Source organism: Vicugna pacos, chromosome 14 (genome assembly GCF_048564905.1).
Source record: "Vicugna pacos chromosome 14, VicPac4, whole genome shotgun sequence".
Taxonomy (NCBI): Eukaryota; Metazoa; Chordata; class Mammalia; order Artiodactyla; family Camelidae; genus Vicugna; species Vicugna pacos.
In genome coordinates this window covers 7,339,976-7,355,834 of record NC_133000.1, presented here as the reverse complement: position 1 = coordinate 7,355,834, position 15,859 = coordinate 7,339,976, and the positions used below count along the sequence as shown (strand labels likewise).

Sequence of the window (15,859 nt, the reverse complement as noted above, 5' to 3'; positions counted from 1 at the left end):
TAGAAGCCAACTTTTAAACTTTAGAGCCAGAGTCTGAACCTTTATACAACATAACTCAACCAATGACTTCTTGGTACATAGACTCAGTGATATCAAGAGTAAAACCACATTTCCCCAAACTAAACATAAAAGTCTGAAAAAATATACCTAGTGTATAATATCCTAATTGCTATAAGCTAGCATAGCAAAATTATGAAGGACTTAACAATTTAAAAAGTGATTGGCAAACCAAAAGAAAAAACACTTACCAACTGTGGCAAGTGCACCTCCTCTTCTTTTTCCAATTCCTGAATTTAACAAAACTGCTTCCTCATTTTTTTGGCATGTAAAAAGAGAGTGTTTGGCATGGCTTAGCAGCTCAGAATCTGTCAATTCACCATCTTCCATAAAAGCTCTGGCAATGTCTACTGCTTCTGTTTCAAAATAGTTTTCTAAATCTTTGGAGTTGGTAGAACAAATTTCTGTGTTTGTTTTCACAGGAAGATTAGGAAAAGTTTCAGCTTTCCCAATTTCCATTTTTATATTTTTAGGTAAAATCTGTTCTTTTCCCAAAAGATCAAAGTTCTCAACAAGTAAGACTTTGGTTCCTAATACCAACTGTTGTTTGTCTTGCTTACACTGAATGAGAGATGGAAAAACTTTAATAGAGTGATTATTTTCCGAAGAATCACTTTCAACGTTACGGTTATTTGATAATTTAAATTCTTTACTGTAGTCTTTTTCTGCTTTGGAACTTACAGAGTGTTCTGGGGTTCTCTTATCAATACAAGAGAGAGGAAGTATTTTTGATTCATTTTGCCTAGATGTAGGTGAATGCTGAAGACTACGTTCAGTTCTGATTAAATCAAATTCCTCAAACATTCCCTTAACTTTGCATAAGGAACTCTCAGAAACTGGAACCTGTTTTCCACTTGCTGTACTAAATCCAGAGAAAGCAGATGACAGTAAATTTTGAGGGGTATGTATCTTAGTATTTTCCCCTGAGAACTTATCCGACTGTTCTTCATTACTTTTAAATGATACTTTGGAAAGGAGTTGCTTAGCATCATCTTCTATCTTAGAAAATACCTGTTTTGCCTTTTGGAATGCAGCATCTGATATGTGTACAGATTTTCCACTTGCTGTGCTAAAAACCCCACAAGCATTCATAGAAGAGACTGACCTGGGATGCTTTTCCACATTCAACTTACATATATCAGAAGTTTTGAGATTAATATGAAAAGGTGGTATTTCAGAAACTTTCTCCAATCCAGACATACCTGGGTCATGACATAAAATTGGTTCACTTTGAATGTCAGGTGAAACATCATGTGAACGCATACGATGTTCTTCACTCTCCGGAGAGTCAGGAAAAGTAATATCCTCTGAATCCTCCAGTGCCTTATGAGAACCTGTCACAATTTTTGTTTGGCAAGTGTCTGATTTGCTCTCAGTGTTTTGCTTAATTACCTTCCCGCCGTTATCTGTAAGTCTCTCTCTCACTTTTGTTTTATCACTTGCTGTACCGAATGCAGGTGGCTCTATCTCAAAATTATTTGAATCAGATATGACCATTTCTGTGGCTGTATTTTTATTTCTGCATGGTGAGGAGTTAGTCACGAGCTTCTGAACACAAGTACTTTCATCTACAGCTTGTGGATAAGTGTTTGCTTCTCTTACAGTGGACATTACTTCAGAAAAACTAATGTTTTTTCTGTCTTTGACATTCTGCACTACTGGCTCAATACCAGAATTACCCATTTTATTTTTTGAGAGATATTCTGACTTATTAAATACTTCACTGGAATGACAAAAATCAGAATGGCATGAATAGCTGTTAGACATGCTGTTACTCAAATAGGTTGGATCTTGTTCTTCAGAGAAATTTTTGTCATTTTCGGTTGTGATCCTGTTTGAATGATTTCCACATGAAAGATTTCCTACATAATCCCCAGGATATTCCTTTAAACATATAACCTTGGCAGAATTTTTTTTTTCTGTCTGATCATCCAGTTCTCCTTCTCTAAGCCACTTTTTGGCTTCAAATAGTGAAGCCTGACTTACAGAAATTTTTCTGCCATGCCCTGTGTAAAATGCTAGAGCTGAATTTTCAATGGCTGAACAAGTGGGTTGATTTGTATAACAAGTCATAGGACTTTTTGCTGTTTCTTCTATATTTTCATGAACTTTGACTTTCAGAGAGATGCTATTTGTTATGCTGAGATTTTCAGTTTGTCTGTATAAATGATCACTTAAGAGCCAGGGTGGCACGGCACTCTCTTCAGAAACAAGTTTTTTCTCCTCTAAAGAATTCTGCATTTCTTCATGCTTTTGGGCAGTTATGTCAACAGTCTCACATGCTAACTCAAAACCTTCTTTACATACCTCTCGGTCCATTAGAGTCTTTGCCCCTTGATGGCTAAAATTAGTGACTTCACTATTATCTTGCTTTTTTTCATCAAAAAGATTTTTCACTTTGTCCAAAGACTCCTTTACAATTTTTACTTTTTTTCCACTAGCTGTATGAAAACCCAACATGGTAGGTTCTTTGATCTTTTTGATTTCATATTCCTGTCCTTGCTGGAGAGTTAGTAATTGATTTTCAATACCAATTGAGTCACTTTCTTTAAGTATTTTGTCTTTAACCTTATCTAGTTCCTCATGACTTGAAATGTCTATTTTGTTGGTATTTATGCCAGAAAGTAATTCAGAATTTGAGGAATCTGAAAAGTTATTCATCTCTTCCTCGGTACATTTTTCATCAAAGAAATTTACAACTTTATTTAATGACTCTTTAGAGATGCTGATGTTCTTCCCACTTGCAGTCTGAAAGGACAAACCAAAAGTGTCAAAATTTTTTATATTCTGCCTCATCTTATTAGCAGTTGACTGACTTTTATTTGACATATTAACATGAAATGTTTCTTCAGCTTTCACAACTTCCAAACAAGTTAAATCTGACAAATCTTCTTTATTTTGAGAGTTGCCCTCCATCATATACTGCCTAGATGATTTTAGATACATGTTGTGTTGATCAGTACATGGTAAGACATCTTCATCTTTGTGAATAGAAACTGTATCATTTTTACTTGATGAACCTCCATCAGATTCTCTTAAGTTACAAACAAAACCAATACATTCGTTATCTTCATTTTCAGTATTTCTCTTGTAATCTTCAGTATTTTCTTCAACAAAAATGCCAGCTGTCATTTCAATGTTATTTTGTACTACCAGTTGGCATTTATTATTCTTCTCACTTAAATTTTTATCATTGCTATAATCTTCTTCCTTAAACTCTGAAACATCAGAATTGTTACATTTACTTAAAGAGAAAATTCTTGGATCTACTTCTGCAGGAGTTCCTCCAACATTTTCAATGTCACTGAACAGTTTCATAGCTTTCTGTAGTGCTTCACTAGAAATACTCAGTTTTGTGCCACGAGCAGAATAAAAGCCCCTAAACTCCACTTCATTTTTATCTGTTGAATTACCAGACGTGCTCTTGTTACAGTTGGTTGTTGACAAGCAGGCAAATTTTTGCTTATCTCCAACTCTATCTTCGAATTCCTTGCTGCTATCTACCTGACTGCTAGATGGGACATTAACTGTGAGAGGAAGATCAACATCTTTCCACTCCTCAGAAGTGGTCTTTAAGACACTCATCTGATTTTCAGGCATTTCAAATGGATTATTCTGTATAATGTCGCTTGGTTTTCTAAACTGTGTAAATTCAAATTGACTTCCTGATTCTTCCAATATAGTAGAAAGTTCTGTAATTTCTGCCTTTTGGCTAGGTGTTAAATTATGGTTTGAATTAAAATCTTCCTTTAATGATAAAATTGGAGCTGTGTGACTATTTTCACTGTCACAAATAAACGCACTATTCTGCACACACCCAGATATAGTGTTCATTGACTGTGAATCAACTGCATGAGGTCTGCTTGGTTTCTTTTGACTTTTTAATGATAATGTATTTACAGTCTCAATACAAGCTAAGCTAGTAGGAAAATGTTCTTCAATATCTTTGAAGAACATTTTACTTTTCTTAATGTTGTGTTCAGAGAGTTTTATCTCTTTATTAGAAGCTGTTCTAAAGCCATTTCCAAAACTGTGACTTGAAATCGAATCTGAGAGTCTTGCCCATTTGTCCATGCAATCGTTATTTCTGTTTGATTTCATATTTATATCCAAGGAGACATCTGACTTTGAATCTTGACTGAGAGTCATTTTTGGTTGCTGCTTTACACTATTTCTACTTTTCTCTGTAAGATCGTGGACTGTATTTGATGAAACAAAATTGTTTGTAATTGACACTTTGGCTGCTTGTTTGTCTCCCAGGTCCGTACGTGCTGCCGTGGCAGAGTTCTTGAGAACAGGTTCTCTTAAGCAAATGATGTCTGCCTCATGCAGTTCCTTAGTGTTTTCTAAAATAGGAATACTCTTTTCACTAGTTATTTGAAAGACAAAATTATTCTCATTGTCTGGAAAAAGTTCTTCAGAGTTTGAACTGACAGTTATTTTTGAAATTAAAGTAGTTTCTTGTTTTTTCTGGAATACTGTCAGATTTGTATTTTCGTTGAATTGTATCTTTGTAAGAGGTGATGCTGCTGTTACATACTGTTCAGGTGAAAACAGCTCAGGTTTTCTGGAATCTTCCTTTAAAATACATGCTTCTTGACTATTTTCCAAAGAAATATTTTTGGTTAATTCAGAACCAGCTTCAGAATTCTTAGGTTTTATTTTCTCTGACATTTTATATGATTCTTTTCCTCTAGAAATCACAACTGGGTTTGACAGAAGGTCGTTGAAGACAGTAGTTAAAACAGTGGTGTTATCATTGTCATGTAAAAAGGTTTCCTGAGATTGAAAGTGAGTATCACTACAGTCTTCTGAATGTGGCACTGCAGGGTGACATACTGCAGGCAAGACTTTTTTCTTCATATCTGAAACTCTCTGGCTTTTTGGATCATCGTCACAATGTTCTCCCTGCAAGCATGACATATAATCAGTTTCTGTGGTTATAAATGACTCCAGTTTTTCCTTACTGAGTTTTGCTTCTTTATAATCAAGATCCTGAGATACTATTTTATTATTAGAACATTTTCTCAGAATTGTCCCAAAAGAGCTGGTTAAAGACAAAGGTGGATCTTCAGAATCATTCTGTAAACAGTGTTTTTGGATGGAAGAGTGCAGTAAACCTAAACACAAAGACAAAAAATGACAAAATGAAACTGAAGTACCATCAATCACATTCACTAAATATTTTCCACTGAGTTAAAAAGGTAGTGTCTAAAACAAGAATTACATGAAAAGAAGTGCATGTCAGGTTTAAAAGAAAGAATTCTAAGTATCCTCTGTTTTGAAGTTACTACATTTCTCAACTAAAGATGTACAGGATCTAGGATTTTTCTGGTAAAATTATCAACTCAGTTAAAATTAGTATGTAGTTCAAGAAAGCAGCCAGCTGCCATAAGTAAAATTCAAAGTAGCTTTATTGGAAAATAAAATTGGAAAAAATTCTTTGCTAATTTAGACATAATAGGACTTAGAAAAAGCAAGGCAAAGAAAAGGAATTACAAAGTAACCATTTCCTTTGGTTAATTCAGTCTTTCATATCAAAAACCACCAAAAAATGAACTTTTAAAAACAGGTTCTACACATGAAGTGTCTGTGAGTACCTAATCTCAGTTATAGCAGGGAAGTGAGGTAAACTGCTCTGTTTAATTTTATTGACCTTCTGAATTTCCTATTAACAAGTCAGAATTATTAATCTCATTTTATTTAATCAGTGACCACTACAACATATTAGCTGATTCACTGGTTTTATCTCTGATATATACAACATCAAGCATTTTTCTCTGAAATTGACAGTAATCTCAAACAGTTCTGTATTCATTACACCAAACCTATTATTCACTGAGATACTACCACCCACTCAAATCTTCTCAGAGGGAGATAAAATCACCTTTTTAACATACAGTATACCTACTGATAAAAACTGCTACCCAAATGAAAAATGACTTTCACTGTGCACACTCTGAACAACCAGAGATACAGCAGGAACTCTAAGCAATCTCTAAATATTTAAGAAAACTATGTAACAACAAAAAAAATCACTACTTTATTTTTATGACTGCCTTACATTAAACATAGCTAGCAATTAGCTTTTTTTACATGCTTTAGACAAAGTACATATTAAATAGCACAACATCTTTACAGAATTGTTAATTTACACATAATAAATACTGAAAATTAAAGCAGGAATTAAGTAGCCAAGCTCGTGATGTTTATGAATCACATGTTCTGTCTCAAAAGTTATGATGATATACATACTACGCAAATTGATCCAACAAGTTTGAATGAAATGATTCTGAACATTGGTAATCAAAGGCCTAAACAACAATGGTGTAGATATTGTCTGATATTGAATATAAAATATATGAACTATATTTAGTACCTTGTAATAGCCTATAACAAAAAAGATGAGAAAGAATATATATGTACAACTGAATCACGACACTGTACACCAGAAATTAACACATTGTAAATCAACTATACTGCAATTTAAAAAAAAGAGGAATATAAATTATAGATTAAAAAACCCCTAAAACACTACAGAAGACAAACCAAAAAAACTACAGAATAAAAGTAGGCAGTACGTTTTTTTAAAAAGGTTAAAGAGACTCACATATCCAGATGAGAGAGCTTATCGCCATCCATAAAACTATATGCACTATTCAAAACACACACACAAAACACACAAAGAGTTACCTGAATCAATGTTTGTAAATGTAAGTGGTGTTTCAAAATGGTCTGCTTCTAATTGGGCTGAAGAGTGAGTTAGTTCTGATTCCTGGTCTCTTTGCATTTTTAGTCCTTGATAAGATGTTTTATCATTTATAGCATAAATAAACCTTTTTGTTTTCTTTTTCAAAGTGGATATTAAACCTGCATTTTTTAAAGCTACAGAAGTATTCTTGGTAGTGGCTGGCCAGCTTCCATTATCAACTGAACTTGTACATAAAGAATCCTCTTTATGTGAGCAAATAGTTTGTATTTCCAACCCACTTTTAGAGGCCTCAGGTTCTTCTTTAAAGTTCGGATCAGTCGTATTACTTGAGAAATCTGCTCTGAACGTCTCTTCCGGTGATTCTCTTATCCTGAATATAGACTTTTTAATACCCTGAAGTGGAGAAGCTATTAAAGAAGAGCCAGATATTGCTTGCTTTTCCACAACAGTGGAATCTTCATGAGATTCAAGACACTGCCCTTCATCTGTCTTATTTACCACTATTTCCTCATTTAATATCTTCACTGTTTTTGATAAGCTTGAAATATGTGGCAAATAATTTTCTGAAGTAATGAAGTTGATAAATTCTTTCTCTGTGCCTATGCAGTCTTCTTCTGAATTATTTTGGTCACAAGAAGAAATATGCAGTAGGGACGTTTTCTCCATTTGGGTTCCATTTAGACCAGAGAGAGTTAGCTGAGACCATTCAGATGCTGAAGATGGTATAACTTCCTGGGAGATTTTGTCAGCTCCATTCCCAAAGAGCTTCTGATTTGTTACATTTGAATCTAATGGATCACTGTCATTTGGTCCCATTTCAGATACAAATGAATGTTTATTTTCTGTCATTTGTTTTTCAGCTTCTTCATATTCATTGGTTTTTGTTTTATTGAAAATATTTTTTCTAGTCTTGCCAGTTTTTACTTTTCGTATATTTCTTCTTTTATATTTAGAAACACATACTGGAAAACTATCTTCCTCAGAAATATCTGCAGCTGTTTCATGTACTTCATCTTCTAGGACATTTGGCATTGACTTTTCAAAATGATCTTTGCAGCTATTTCCGTTACCAAATGACTCCTCTAAAATCTTCTCCAATTCTATTAAAATTTAAAATAGAAGCACTGTTAATAACATTTTATAACACAACCATATAATTCATATTATTCTCATAATTTTTTTCATAGAAATAGTATATATTCTAAGTAACACATAATCTAGCATTTAAAAGTTATCCTGAGTGCTAGCTATTTTTTGGGTAAGGGGGTAACAACCTTGTCCCACTCTTCTGGTCAAAATTGATTCCAGTGTACCCAAACCTTTGATCCACACTCAATCCCTAATAACCTTTCTTTATCAGCTCATTCAATCAGACCTCACTCAGTTTTACTATCTATCTATCTATCTATCTATATACACATATATACATACACAATTTAATATTCTAAGATTTATCAAACTACATGTTCCAAATTAATTTTGTGGCCCTATCACAGAGTAAAATCTGACTTTATACATATACATACACAGACATCCAATCCTACACATTTATACAGATATAGATACATACTAAGAATGTGTAATATTCCAATGACCTGATTAGTTACCTTTTGGTATATCTGCAACCACTTACTTTCTAATTAGAAAATGAGGTCTTAACGTTTTGTCAGTTATAAGTCTTATTATCTATCTCTGCGTTTGCAGTAACGGGTTTTGTTTTGTTTTTGTGTCACAAGAGCATCTTGAGTAGTATTATCCTAGCATGATGTTTAAACATTTTCATCTAAATAAACTTAGTTTTTATTCTCAATACCTTCAATAATCAAGAAGGGAGAAGCAATGTGTCTTCTCTTTAAGAAAAGAGGAGCAATACTTTAATGATGTCAGTTAAAAATAGCAGGTCAATTAAACAAAGGACTTACCATGACTTTTAGCTTTTCTTTGATTTTCATTGTCTGGCCCAGAAGGGATAAACCTATCATTTTTCTTCAGACTTTGATCATGGTTAGAAAAACAGCCTTTCAAAATCTGCAAAAGTTATATTTTAAAATCACAAGTATAAAAACTCTAACAATGCATACAGTATATTTACCTTAAACAGACAGCAGAGTTTCTTGGGTCAAAGAAATCACGTTTAGAGACATCCCCAAAGGCTTAGATAAATCATAGACAATGAAAAATGCAAGATAATTTTTCAAGGCATTCTAAAATCATATGCAACTGCCATAGCATAATCATTTGTCATGTTTACTTACAGCAGTAGTATCACTAGGAAATGTAGCTGCAGATGCTTCCTCATCTCTGACTGCAAAAAAAAAGTTCAATTTACCTATTCTGTATTATACATCATACACTGAGGTTAATGCAAAACTTACGTATTTTTTGTGCATTTTATTAATGTACACATTTGAACCAAAATGAATTGATCCAAGTACAGTAAATAGAGAGGTCAATCAACACAGTGGGTAAGCTATACTCACACTTCCTTAGTACCACTCATAAGGTGGTAAGAAACTATGGTTTGGTGATCCTGACTTGAAGGTAATACTGTCCACAAGGTAATACGTACAGGTATTTCTGTCCATAAGGGCTTAGAAAATCAGATGAACCTGTCAGGTCATGACTTAAAAGCAAAAGCTTGCAGACTTAGTATTACATATATATAATAATACAGTTGAAAGACATGTCATATGTTAAACATTTCTTACTTTGCAACATGTTTTACCTATATTATTTCATCTGACAAGAAAAGAAGAAAGTTAACCATCCAGCTAAAGAGGAATCAAAATGGAATGTATTTTTGCTAGAGTAAAAAAAACATCCTGGTTTGTATATAAATTTGACTCCTCTAAAATACCATTTAATGCACTTGAGACTTACCTCAGTCTACACTACATAGAATGAAATTATTCTGAATTACTAACACACCTATCAAAGACAGTATTATCTAATTTGATTACACTCTAATTATCTCTTCCTTTTTTTTTTTAACAGAAGCAGTACGTATGATAACTTATCAACATCATCATATGTAATACACATTTGCTAGTATTACCTATGAGCACAGTAGAACTAAGTGTTGGTGGTGTGGCCAAAGAACTTGACCAAGACATATCAGGATCCACCTCAGCTCCTAAACTTTCAGAAATACGTTTTGGTGTCTGACCCTGAAAATAAAGAAAATAGTTTATTTATTTTATATTTTATATTACTTATTTCCTATTTCAAGTGCACTGATGATTAAGAATATGTTTCTATTCACTTATTTTTTCATTTATCAGTTACTGAATGCCTAGGTGAGTCAGCAGATACATATCTGTAAATCTCAGGGCAAAGTTAGGACACTATTGTCAAATTAATGACTACGCAATGAAAATAAACTAGGCAAAATATTTACCTTCGTGAGCTTTGGTGTATGAAATAAAGTTCCACATATCACTGGGGATAAAACAAGGGGAAAAATTACTAAGTTTTGTTTTTATTAAAATTTAGAGTATTTGAAAAATAAAAAGCCTTGTTTTTAACCATACCCGACTTTTCTCTTTGCGGTGTTTCATGTGTATATTGTAGAACAGGACTGAAACAAAATAAAACACATCCCTCAGATTATTCAAAAGAGAACAAAAATAGCAAAAAGAAACAAAATACTAATCTTATTTATAAAAAGGACTCTCAATCATATCAATTACTAGAATTATACTAGTTTTGTAATATTTTTAGATTATTTTAAAAAGTATGAAGAATTGAGTAACCACTAAATTATGTTTAAAATCCTCATTGAAAGTAATATATAAAGTACTCACAAATTTTAGCTGCTGGGAATTGTATATTTCAAATTTAAAAATTATGTAAAATGAATCTATAATAGTATCATATTCTTTCCAAAGAATACACAAATAATTTAGTTTAAAATGGATATTTCAAAGGCACTGCTTTTGATCATTAAAATTTTTGTTACTTAAAAATTCCATAGATATACAGAAAAACCAGTGAATTCAACAATATAAGAAAAACAAAGTAAACGTTTCTAATGTAAAAATTATTGTATTAAAAAATGCATCCTAAAAGGAAATTATCCTCTACCAGGCTCTGAGGCAAGATGTTACCATGGAAATTAGACTCATTCCAATAAAACAAATATCACATTTAGGAAAATGTTTCATATAAGTATTTTAATGTAATAACTTTATCATACCTTTCACTAAGACAAGAATTTGGAGGTGGGCTGGTAACATCATTTGCTTGATCCACTTTGGCCTTCATTGTGCAAAAACTTTTATGTTTACTATTGGTAACATCCTTTCCTGAAACAGTACAATAATTCAGTGAGGATATATATGTTCTGGATTGTAAATTTTCATTCTCTGGAAGTATTTAAAAACAAAAAGTCTCATCTATACTGGGAAGGAGGATGCATGGGGAATTCAGTCTGAATTGGTTTTTCAGTTTGCTGACTCCTTTCAAAAAAGGGATGTCTCAAAGGATGTCTGTCCCAATTCAAACAGCCATATGCAGCATATAATATGAGTAAGGTATCTTGAGTGATGCAGTGAATCTATTCTGCATGATACTGCAGTTGGTAGACACACGACATTACACATTTGCCAAAATCCATAAACTGTACAAAGAGTGAACCCTAATGTAAACACAGGACTTTAGTTAATAATAAAGCATTAATATTGGTTCATCAATAAAAAGAATGCAAGAGAATAGAAATTGTAAAAAATAAAAAGTAAAAAAATGAACCAGGCAAAACCAAGTTCATCCCCAAATAAGTATTTCCCGAATAATTTAAGAATCTCATAAAGCTGAATGATGCTGAAGATAAACTCATATGATTTTATGCAAAAGGAAGGACTGCTAAGAAGAAGAAATAGCACATTTCCTCATGTGATTTTAAGGATAACTTAAAAAAATTAACGTATTAGATGTTAGAATTGAACTAAGAAGGTTAGAAAACAGCTCCAGTCTTATTCTTCCATTTCAATACTGAATTTAAAGTAAACTTAGAAGCAAAAGGTCTCAGGAGACTACAGTGAACAGAATTATTTATGCACTATAATCTTAAAAAAGTTAACTCCTCAGCAGTGAGTCCAGAGTGCCTTATTAATTCGTTCCTGTCCTTTCCTGGTTATACATCGACAATTCCCAGCAGGTTAATATTAGAGAATGAACCACTGACTCTAGGTATGTCTTTCAAGATTCTGTAGATTCAGTATAAGCTGGTTTATGGAGCTCTTCCTGACCACTAAGGTAGATGGCTGTTCCCTTTACGGTGCCCACAATGTAGTACTTTGTTGTTGTTGTTTTTTTATATAAACATTTTTTTATTGAGTTATAGTCATTTTACAATGTTGTGTCCACAATGAGGTACTTTGTACATGCTATTATAACATATACCAACCAGTATATTTACATATTTTCTCCCATGTAAGACTGAGTTCCTAGAGCTCAAAGGCCATCTTATTCATGTTTGTATCCTTAATGCCAAGCAAGCTGCCAGGCACAAAGTAAGCATGGGTCATTTGTTGAATCAGTGATTCCCTTTTCTGTGTTCTCTTCCACATTTCATCTGCTAAATATTCTCTACGCCTTCATCTGAGGCCTCATCATAATCAATTTTCTCACCCTATATGATGACTTTCTCACCTTCCAAGCAGACAGTTGATTCCTACAGTTTTCTCTCCTACCTGTATTCTTTCTATAGTTTTAGTCTTGTATTCTCAAAAGCCCTCAGGACATCTCCACCTTCACATCCCACTACTGTCTCAAACTGCAGCCCAAACCTCAACTTACTTCTTTTTTCAATCCTTTCAAACCTTTTCCCTCCCAAACCTCCTTTCCCCCCAGTGCTTACAATTTCTATGAATGTCACCACTGCATTCTTAGTCATGCCCCAAACCTGTGATTTGATCCTTTCTTTTGACTCCTCCACATCTAGGCTAATACAGGGTCCTGTAGTTCCTATCTTCCACATCTACTTTCACTACCATTAACTCTAATTCAGGCACTTGCCCCCTATCACCTGGACCACTCTATGTCTCCTGATTCATCTCTCTGCCCCCAGGCTTCTCGATCTATAAGAATCACCCAATTAGTTTAAAATGTACAGTCATGACCTCCATGCCCAGAGATTCTAATTTAACAGCTGCTCAGTAGTGCCTGGAATCTTCCTTTTCAGTCAGCACTTCAGAAGATTCTAATGGTCCAGGCATCACATTTTGAAAAACATATCTCCAAAGACTGCTGCCAGATTATTAGGATTTCTATGCAAAATAAATATTCATTTATTCTACAAATACTTACTGAATACACACTATGTATACATTAGGTATCCAATAACATACAAGAAAATCTTTGCCCATTACCTACATCTCCTTTGGATGTGCATTTTCTAATACGAGTTTCCTCTTTCATAGCACTTATCACTCTACAAATGCTTATGTAAGTCTCCTTCACTAGAAGCTAAGTGAGTGCAACAGGGAATACTTCCCAGAAGCAGAGAGGTAAGTCAAGATCTGAAAGATGAGTGCCATTCAGCTAGACGAGGGAGTAGGAGGGAGTAAGTTAGTTCTGGGCAGGGGTAACATAACAGTGTGTAAGAGCCACAGAGCATGGTGGTTTCAAAAAGAAATTCCGTATGAATGAAGAGTAAATTGAGGGTGGATGGGAAGAGGAATATGGCAAAATGAGGCAAGAGTTATGAGAGAACAGATTATAAAGGACCTTGTAGAGCATATTAAGGATCTGGATTTTATCATGAGGGCAAAGGGAGGTAATCAAAGGTTTGAAGCAGGAAGTAGCATGATTAAATTTGCATGTGATTTCTCTGCTCAACACCTATCAAATAAATTCAATTTCTTTAGCCTGGCATTCAATGCCTGCCTCTACATCTTCTCTTTTCAGCCTTAGGTTGTTTATGGGTCCCTTTCAGACATGTAACACACCAAACAGTCTGAATTACTTGCTGTTCTCTTAACAAACTACATATTCCTCATGTTTTTCCCTCTGCCTAGAATACTCACTCTATTCCATCTTCAAATTTCTGAATCTCATCTCTTCTTTGAGGTTTAATTCAACTGAATCATTCTCTAATTCCCTCAATACTATTTATGCTTTCTTTACTCTTAATTCTCAATACAGTTTTTGTCCTTTTCTTTTGGCATGTACCACATTCAACCTTAGACTATCCTTTATCTGTGTACTGCTAATTTCTCCTTACTAGAGAGTAATACTCCAAAGAAAGGGAGAGTATGTTACTTAAATCAAGCAGGTAATAAATATTTGAATGAATATATAATCTTAGTGTGTAGTAAACTGCAAGCATCTGGCACATAGGCCAGGGAAAGTGATAGCAAATCAAAAGACAAATTTACAGCAACTGTTAAAACTAATCTCTGTCCTCTGTGATAGCCTGCAGAAATACAGTTTAGTTTAACATCAAAACAAGTCGTGTGTGTGTGTGTTTTGTATAGGAAAGATATAATTTAGCAAATCTCAGTAGACAGGATATATTAATCAAAGGAAGAAGGAAAACATTTATTAAGTACCTACATAGTTTGATTTAATCCAAACCTAGGTATTATTTTCATCATTTCCACTTTTCAAGTGGGGAAAGTATGGCCAGAGAGGTTGACTTGACCAAATTAAAACAGTTAACAACAGAGCTGGGGTTTTTAACACAGTTTTGTCTGAATGACTAGTTCATGTTTTCGTCTAGTCAACCACATCACATTACTTACCTAAATCTAATCTGAATTTACCTTGCTCTTTTAAAGGAGATTGGTACAGTGGCAGAGTTGGACCTTGCTCTTTGAATATTATTGGAGTTGAAGCCAAATGATGATAAGGTTTCCTCTGTGGTGTTTTAAATAGGTTTGGTTCGTAACTGCTGATTTTATATTCTGATTCTTCTGAAGGTTCAGAATTATAGGGTGGAGCTTCTGAAGAAAGTTCTTCAAACCAATTAAGGCTTATTGGTCCTAAGTCTGTAAGAAAAATAAAGATCTCATCTCAGTTTTAATCAGTGACACAATAAAATCCATGAGCCAGGAAAGATTATGATAAAGAAAAGGATGCTTCAGATTTTGACTGTGGATTACTTTTAAGGCATACCAATTAAACAAGACCATTAATCTGTTCTCTTTTGAATCTGTAGTAAGGTGTAACAAGAGTTTACAAAAATTGCAAGGGGATTATTAGCAATATTAGCTCTTCTAAAATTTGCTTTTATATTCACAAGTCAGAAGCAAAACTCATCCATAATAAGAATACATTCCACAGATCCAATTCAAATAATTATCAACACTACAAAAGTGGATGTGACAAATCTACAGTACAAGAAACATGTAGACTCACAAATAAAATGGAATAAATAGATTCTCTGTTAATGACAAAATTTCTCCTATAATCTATCCACCCTTAAAGTAGTGGTTCTCAAAGTGTGGTCTGTGGATCATTTGAGAGGAAGGTCCCCAAGATCCTTTCAAGAGAAATAGTCAAAACTATTTTCATAATATTAGGCATCATTTGTCTTTTTCACAATGTTGATATTTGCACCACTGGTGGGTAAAACTAAAGATAGCTTTGCATGAGTCAAGGCAGTAGCAAAAAACTGTACTAGTCATTGTATCCTTTGTTATCATTACTTGTTAAAAAAAAAAACAACAAAAAAAATCAAAAACAAAAAGCAAGTTTAACTTAAAGTGTCCTTAACGAAGCAGCAGAAGTTAGTTTTATTAAAGCCTAACCCTCGAGTACATCTTTTTAATATTCTCTGTAACAAAATACAAAGCATGCATGAAGCATTTCTGCATATTTAAGTACTCATCTAGAAAAGCACTCATCACAAGTTGTTGACTGAATTAGTAGTTTTTTCATGGAAAGCCATTTTTACTAGAAAGAACAACAAAGTTATTCTGAGCTGGATGATTTAGCAGACATTTTCTCAAAAATGACATAAGTGGGCCTGTTACTGCAAGGAAAAGAACAGTTTTTGCCGATGATAAAATGGGAGCTTTCAAATGAGAATCAGAATCTTGTAAAACTTTATCAGCCCCTGTGAGCTTGACATTTTCCCAATCTTAAAAG

General features: G+C 33.7%; 1 protein-coding gene across 1 annotated transcript in view; it reads right to left on the bottom strand.

Moving 5' to 3' along the window:
- BRCA2 (BRCA2 DNA repair associated) overlaps nt 1-15,859 on the bottom strand; it is a 45,956-nt gene that overhangs the window by 28,247 nt on the left and 1,850 nt on the right. Inside the window, exons 3-11 of the mRNA XM_072976099.1 lie at nt 14,533-14,757; nt 10,965-11,073; nt 10,300-10,346; nt 10,167-10,207; nt 9,825-9,936; nt 9,025-9,074; nt 8,681-8,797; nt 6,751-7,846; nt 249-5,177 (exon numbers count right to left, since the gene is read on the bottom strand). Coding sequence (XP_072832200.1) covers nt 249-5,177; nt 6,751-7,846; nt 8,681-8,797; nt 9,025-9,074; nt 9,825-9,936; nt 10,167-10,207; nt 10,300-10,346; nt 10,965-11,073; nt 14,533-14,757 — 6,726 coding nt within the window. The remainder of the gene's footprint in view (nt 1-248; nt 5,178-6,750; nt 7,847-8,680; nt 8,798-9,024; nt 9,075-9,824; nt 9,937-10,166; nt 10,208-10,299; nt 10,347-10,964; nt 11,074-14,532; nt 14,758-15,859) is intronic.